The 8,314-nt window shown below is 45.7% G+C and overlaps 1 protein-coding gene and 1 non-coding gene across 2 annotated transcripts; one reads left to right on the top strand and one right to left on the bottom strand.

Annotated features, from left to right (window-relative positions):
• The first annotated feature begins 538 nt into the window (after positions 1–538).
• Positions 539–1,347, top strand: LOC123115801 (uncharacterized). Its single transcript, XM_044536892.1, has one exon. It carries the CDS (start codon positions 613–615, stop codon positions 1,090–1,092), a length of 480 nt encoding a protein of 159 aa, XP_044392827.1. The 5' UTR covers positions 539–612; the 3' UTR covers positions 1,093–1,347.
• Positions 1,348–7,441: 6,094 nt separating this feature from the next.
• LOC123118023 (U6 spliceosomal RNA) lies at positions 7,442–7,540 on the bottom strand. The gene has a single exon (XR_006457654.1). It is a non-coding gene; the product is annotated as a U6 spliceosomal RNA (small nuclear RNA).
• Between the last annotated feature and the right edge of the window lie 774 nt (positions 7,541–8,314).

Raw genomic sequence — 8,314 nt, 5'->3', positions numbered from 1 at the left:
GAGAGATGCTTCAGGCCATGAACTATGGGGTAAAATATGGAGGCATCACGTTGGTACTGCCTCATGCTCCGTCTCGGGTGCACAGATGACACGAGCACGCGAGTGCAGTAGAGCGAGAGATAAAACAGTTGTACTCCCTATTCTTTTTTAAGTTGAACGCGACACATAATTGGGCGTGTACTTAATCTCGTGTATCCAAGGACCCACACAACATGTTACTCCTACTCAACCACACCAAATTTTGTTGCGAGCCACCGGCTGGATCGTTGGCACGGTAACAGTAACATGTGACACACACACACACACACACACACACACACACACACACAAAGTAACGTGTCACGCACACATGCTAGCCCGGCCAGAACGAACGTACACCGAGAGAACATTTCTCAGTCGACACCGGCGTCTTTAGCTCGTCGCACTATCAATGATAGGTTTAAGTTCTTTAACCTAGTGAACATCAGACGCGGCTACAATCTCGAACCTTCATGCCAAAGCCATAATTAACCTATAAATACCCCCGCCACCCTGAGCCATAAACCTCAACCCACTCTCTCTTCTTCCTCGAATCCCGATTTCCTAGCACCAACAGGTAGTAGCTAGCTAGCCATGGCGTCCTCCAAGTCCCTTGCCCTCCTGCTACTCGTGGCTCTGTCGGCGGCGGCCATGTCCGCCGCCGGTCAAGGCTGTGACGGCCACAAGGTGACGGTGCAGAACCTGTGTGGCCACGACCTGAACCTGGGAATCAACGCGGTCTCGAACAGCAAGATGCTCTTCCCCAACGGGTGGCTGCTCCCCAACGGGAAGCACGAGTCGTTCGACGTGTGCGCGTGGTCGGGGAGCGTGTCGGCGCAGGGCGCCGCCGTGGCCAAGTTCCACATCGGCCATGAGGGCGGTGCGTACTACGAGGTGAGCACCGACCAGGCGAGCATGCCCATCCGCGTCTCCGTCACCCCGCACGGCAGCCCGCTGCAGGGCCACTGCCCCACCGCCGGATGCAACAGCGGCAACCACTGCTTCGAGCACTCCGTCCCCGGCGGCAACTGCCATGGCGTCACCGAGATCAAGATCATCTACTACAACCCATAGATGATAGATCGATCAACCGCCTACCTAGTAACGTACTGTAGTACGTAGCTGCTGCACCTACTAGTGTTGAATAATGCTGCAGCTAAGCTCGATCGTCAGTGGCGTTCCACCGACGAGGTCGTACCGTCGTCAGTCGTGCAGTGTCGGATTTACAGTTTAACTACTATTTTGTGGTACGTACTATGTAAAATGTATACATGATCGGAGGGAAGACCTCTCTTTTATACAGTATATTATAAGAAAAAACAAAGTATACATAACGGCCCGAGTTTAGAGCCACTTTGGTTCAAGTATATATTTGAAAAAAAAAAGAAAACTGGAAAAGTCCATGATTGTACGCCATGCCTATTTGAATCCTATAATTACCCTAACAGCTCGTTTGGCACCCTCTCCATGGGGATTTCGTTTGGTTGGAATGGAAATCCAGATGCAAAAATCATGTTTGGCTGCCACACCGATTTCTAGACTGAAATAACTACCATATCCTGTTTGGCTACCATTTTGGCAACACTTGATAAATCCACACATAATCCGACTTCAAAAATGAACTTCATAATGCACGGACATCATCTTTCCAAATATTTAACATTCATGCCAACATGAAACAAGTTGCGGCACGCCATATTTCATATAAACAGAAGCTCCATAAAACACAATCCACATCTTAAAATTTAACTATGACTGACATGTTCACCTTCATAAAGCACAAAATGTAGCCTGACACAAGCAAGACAAAGGTTCAAAGCTTCAAAGTTTGTATTAGGCAAGGTTTGGAAGGAAAAATACTAGCTACATCCAGGGGCGGACCAGAACAATGACCCGGTGTCCACATATAGACAATACATGGGTGGGTACCAAGCAATAATATATCCACATATAGACAATACATGGGTGGGTACCAAGCAATAATATACATAAGAGTACTCCCTCCGTAAAGAAATATAAGAGCGATTTAGATCACTAAATATAAGAATCACTAAAGCATTTAGATCACCAAATATAAGAATCACTAAACTAGTGATCTAAACTAGTGATCTAAATGCTCTTATATTTATTTACGAAGGAGTAACACACAAGATTAATAAAAAATGCCAAGCGGTAAAATGCCAGCCAATACCAAAATTAAAAAAAGAGTAAACGACTAGTTGATGAAACATCATTTAGTTCATTTGATGCCTTGATGGGCAAATATTGTCATCTTGTGCTAAGATCTTCGTCCTTTTAAGAAACATTTTCATAAATTACCCTAGAATTCTAAACGCTCTTATATTTCTTTACGGAGGGAGTACTCTTATGTATATTATTGCTTGGTACCCACCCATGTATTGTGTATATGTGGACACCGGGTCATTTTTGTTCTGGGTCCGCCCCCGCCCTCGCCCGACCTTATAATCATGGGTGAAGGCCTAGAATTAGTCGTCAGAGGGGAGCGACCGAAATCGCAGAAAATGACGAGTGAAGGCCTGTGATTTTGGGGCTTGGCCAAGTTTCTGTCCTCTGGAATTTAAGAATGAAATATGAAGGTCAGTTCCGTGGCAGCCAAATGAATAAGCCTGGGAATTCAGGAATGAAATCCACTAAATTCAACCCAAATGATGGGCATCGTACAAGCCGTAAAAAAATTTGAATCCTACAATTGAATATATACAAGACTTTCTTCAAAAAATAAATATAGAGCACTGGACTTTGTTTAGATACATCATATAGAAGAAACAAATGTCTAAAATGTGTCCTTATTCTAAGGCCGAACAATAGCCTCTTATCCAAAAAAGAAACAAATGTAGTGCAAAGGACGCCTTGCAAGTATTCAAAGATGATTTTCTTTTTTGCAAAAGAACTTCCGAACTATTTATCTTCAATTGGTAGTACAACAAACATAAAAAATAATAAAAATTACATCCAGATCCATAGACCACCTAGCGACGACTACAAGCACTTAAGCGAGCCGAAGGTGCGCCACCGTGATCGCTCCTCCCTCACCGGAGTCGGCAAAACTTGTTGTAGTAGACAGTTGGGAAGTTGTCATGCTAAGGCCCCACAGGACCAGCGCACCAGAACAACAACCGCCGCCGATGAAGAGCGGGAAGGATCGAACCTGAAATCACACAAACGACGATCAGATCCGAGCAAATCCACCAAAGACATATCTGACGGAGACACACCTCCATATGCCCATCGACGATGCTAGGAACTCCTTTGCAAATATGCAAAAGTGAATCTTCTCCTTTACACATGTCTTTTTTGTCCCCTTCAAGGATAGTATACTACTTGACCCTCCATCGTGCATGTATAGATTTGAGCGGAGCTTCACGGATGACGAGGAGAAGTTCAAGTGTAAAAGAACTAGTACACCATCCAAGATGGAAGCTTGGAATTGGAGAAGGAATGGCGAGAAACAAGCCCCAGAAGTTGCACGAAAGTCGGATGACCGACCTTACCTCCAACCCAGCCTCCACTAATGATTTTCGGCTCTATCTCAAGTCGGAATGTCCGAGGTAACCATTCACATGGTCAGAATGTCTGACCCCAAGTCGGAACACCCGACATGTGCCTGCGTGCAGTGAGTTGGGCCATGGCCCATGTACCCCTATCTCTCTCCCACACTTATCCCTTCGTTGCTGGCACTATATATACTTTCCCCCACCTCATTTCTAGGGTTAGCTAGAATAGAGAGAAAAGAGAGAGCTTAGCTCATCTACCTCCCCTAGTGGAATTCCTCTTGGCAATAGATCCATAAGTGGATTCAATACCACTTAGGAGAAGATTCTTCTAGGAATTCAAGGCTCCTTTGGGGAAGAATCCCCATTATAGGATCATCAAGACTTTCCTCTCTCTCATGAGATCTAGCGAAGAACTCTCTCTCAATAATACCCGTGTATCTTCATTTTCCTTGTTGTTATTGGATCTTGATGCATCCATGTACTGTTTGTGATCTAAGAAGTACTTGTTGCGGATTTTATTCAATAGAGTGTTTTCCCTTTGCTTTCCACATGTTTTTCCCATATTCTTCCCCAAATCCACCTCAAATTCATGAAGATCAGGCAAACAAGGATCGAGCCCTACATCACAATGCCTTCAAGAAGGAATACACTCATGCATGTTGACGTCGCCACGTTCATCTGGCGATAACAAAGAAGAGAATTTTCATTCTGATTGCCGAATGCAACCAATAAAGGCCAGCATAATGGCTAAGAGGCAAAGCCTTCAACAAAATAACGACGCATGTTCGCGTTGCTAAGTTCGATCAATGACGTGCAAAACACTAATTTTTACGTGGGCTTGGAATGGGTGGTGCAATCACCATCTCGATTAAGCTTTTTGACTTTATCACAGTACGTATGACAGATCTAGGTGACTACTGACTAGGCTTTAGATTTGATGTTCTTATAAATTCAATATCTTATTACTATCGACAAACGGACAATGTACCAGAATGGAAAAGACATATTATATTGTCCATTGTCCTTTCAGGGATGAACATATTATACTCCGTTTTAAAATATAGTGCGCCCGCGCTTCTCGAGGTTCAATATTAATCATAAATTTAATCAACAAGACTGAATGCGTCGGGAGCAAAAATTATATAATTGAAAACTTCTTTTGAATACGAATTCACTGATATAACTTTTGCTCCCGCCGCAGTTGATCTCGTTGGTTAAATTTATAGTCAAAGTTATAGCACGGGAACCGAGGACGCATTATATTTTGGACCTGAGGAATAGTAGGTACTCCCCCTTCCGGTTTACAGGGCTCAAATCTAAAATCTCATCAATCAAGACAAATGAAAAATAATTCTATGAAACCAGGTTTCACGGGTTAGCAGGTGAGACCCATCCTGATGGATAACACGTGGCATTCATAAATGACAAAGTATCTAATTTCTCTCCCCTGATTTCAGGTGGAGGGTGGGGTAGATGAGAATTTCTTCCCCCCCCCCACGTGTCATCCATCAGGGTGGGTCTCATCTGCTTTATATGAGACCCGGTCTCATATATTTTTTCCAAGACAAATGGTGAGTGGAGGAATGTATCTCGTACTTTACAAAATTACCCAAGCTAAATTGTTGCATTAATTGGAATTAATTGTAGTGCATGCATGCTTGGCCACTAGATGAGTAATAGCATTACATGCATTGGTGAGTTTCTTTTTAATTCTTGCATGCAAAGATTTAATGTGCCTCGGAATCTCAAAAGGAGATGAAGATGGCCCATTTAAATTGGCAAAATGAAAAAATTGAGATAAACTCTATAAATCGAAAAGGAGGGAGTATCAAATAACTGCAGACACATAAAATTAAGTAGCACTGTAGAACTATTGATCGTGTTGTAGCAACGCATATATATATACATATAATGTATCTAGCGAACGTCGGGAGTCTTGTTACAACTGAGCAACTCGCCGCTTGATCCGCGTCTTGTAGCCGTGTAGCGCTCGATCAGATCTATTCCCTCCTCTTTAGAATATAAGATGTATCTATTTCCATGTAAGTAAAACTTATGTATGTTTAATCAAGATTATAAAATAGAACACCGACATCTACAATACAAAAAATAAAATATAAAAATAATTTTCATGATAGATCTAATTATACAAATTTGATATAGTAGATATTGGTATGTTTTCAAAAACCTGGTCAAACATGTACATTTTTATTTCTTAAATAACTAATACATCTTATGTTCTGAAAAGGAGGGAGTATTTCCCTCACCGTTTTTCTGCCCGCTTCGCTTCTTTTTTTGTCCCACAATGCTTCCCCCTCACAATCTTTTGGAAAACATTTCGCCTCGGCGCACCGGCCAAACGCTTGGCCGGCGCCTTTGCCACGCACGCACCACACAGTGGGCCAGCATGCAACGCATCTTCCTCTTCCTCCGTTTTTTCTCCTATCGCTCCATCTCTCTCTGTCCTTTTTCTCAGGGACCGCACCAACGCTGTCAACCATCGCCGCATGGAGGCCTCCAGGGCACCGCCACCACGGGAATCAGTCGGTCTGTTCGTCCTCGGCCAGATCCGCTCGGATCCGCGCACCGGAGCTCTGTATACTTCACCAGACCCAGCCACGACCCGGCGAGTGTTGCAACCGCGACGCCCACAAGCTGGAACTGGCGGATGTCGGTGCTGCAACTGGCCACGGCGACGGCGAGTGTACGGCGGCGACGACAACGACGAGCGAGGATGCTGAGATGACGGGCCGGGGCCGCGAATGCTACAACCACGTACTACAAAAGCTACAACCAGCTTGTAAAAATGCTACAGCGTACGCACACCGGGGCTACAACCGGCAAGGGGTGCCGACAAATGCTACAACCGTTCACCAGAAAAGCTGCAACCACGTTAGTCAGAGCTGCAACCCGAGTTCGCCGGAGTTTGTAGCCACGGTAATCCAGCGTTTTTTGCTACAACCGGTGTCGAAATTTGCTAGCACCAGTGTCTCATTCTGCTGCAATCGGTGTCGAGCAGATCGCCTGAGGAAGGAGGAGAGTTTTTTTCTACAACACCAGTGCTACAATGCTATTTTTCTTTCTTGCTGGTACCGGCGACGATTTTAGCTGGAACCGGCTACATATTTTGCTACGTTCATTCATGGCCGAGCTGCGTCCCGTGGCGGTAGCGACCCTTTTTTTTTGCTGGAACCATTTGTAGTTTTTGCTACGTCCATCGAGGATTTTTGCTACATCCAGTTTTTCATGGTGTTTCTGCAGGCTCGACGAAGATTAGGAGGTGGCCGGCAAGCACGGGCGGCGCGGGGGTGGCCGGCGAGCACGGGCACGAGCGCGGGGGTGGCCGGCGAACACGGACACGAGCACAGACGGCGCGAGTGTGACCGGCGAGCATGGGCGTGAGCACGGACGGCGCGAGGGTGGGCGAGCACCGGCGCGGATGCGGACGGCGCGAGGATGGCCGGCGAGCACGGGTCCGAGCGCGGGCGACGCAGGGTGGGCCGGCGAGCATGGATGGCGCGAGACAGGCGGCGAGCATGAAGACCTCCCTTTTCTTTTGTTTCACGCCTGTGTGGAAGGAAGAAGACGACTCAATAGCGCTATCCAGACCGTTATTTTGTACGGGATCCAACGCCTGGCAGCGGACCGGCCTAAAACTTCGGCCGGTACACCGGCGCCTAGCTTCGCCCCAACTTTTTCTGCCCCACATCACTTCTTCCTTAGCGTTTTTTTTCTCTGTCTCACACCGCTTCTCTCGTCCGGTTTTCTCTTTTTTTTTGACACATGTGCTCCCTCCCTCTAGTTCTACTTGTGCTATGCTTTAGGGGGAAAATATGCCGAATTAATAAACCTCGCTCCATCACACACTTTTGCTATCAGGTGTAATGTGTGCGATAAACCGACCTGTCACATACTTTTTTTTTGAATTTGTGCGTGTCATCCTTGCGCAGGGGCCATGCTAATCTTCTCTGTATCGTTTCAATCTTATCGAATGTCCCCGAAGGGACCCGACCTGTCACATACTATCCTCTATCGGATGCTATGCACCCCTATGCGCACCGTCGCAAGGTGACGATTAGAAATTGTGTTTGCGATAGGAGGTTTTAGCCGTGTGCAAGGACCCAATCTGCACTGGTGCAACTAACTCCTCTTCGGTCTTTGATAATTAAACAACTTGCATTGGCGCGTTTGCCACGTATAGTAAGTGTTAATTAATCTCACACTCCTAAGTTAAGTAACACTGTAGAACTATAGATTGTGGTGTATTAATGTATGGATTGTATTAAGGTATGTACTATGTGTTTGCAATTACAGAGGGAATGAATCCGAACACAATTTGGAAGTAGTTTATCCAGAAGGAAAATCCCACATATATACCTATACCTATATGAATTTGTCTACAAACAAGTCTAGAAGTAGTACTGCCTCCAATCTATAATAGGTATAGTAGTTTTAAACTAACCATAGTTTAAAATTCTGACACTTATTTTAAACCGGATGAAGTAATATTTGCATCCCCATCATTCACGGATGACGGATGCACTCCATTGCATGGATTTAAAGTTGTCAAAAGGCAGACATTTCCCAAGCACGAAGCGTTGGGGTACACATACTAACTCTGAAAGAAACTAGTCGGCGGAGATTCGATTAAACAAAAGGGGCCGCTGGGCCTGCCTCTGCCCTGCACTAGGCCGTGTCCTCACGTCCCGGTGCCCTATGCGTGCGCGTGCCGACCTGCTCGGCTCCACGGCAGTCAGGCTACAGACATTGCAGTGCACAGA

Source organism: Triticum aestivum, chromosome 5B (assembly GCF_018294505.1).
Source record: "Triticum aestivum cultivar Chinese Spring chromosome 5B, IWGSC CS RefSeq v2.1, whole genome shotgun sequence".
NCBI lineage: Eukaryota > Viridiplantae > Streptophyta > Magnoliopsida > Poales > Poaceae > Triticum > Triticum aestivum.
This window is presented reverse-complemented; position numbering and strand designations above follow the sequence as displayed.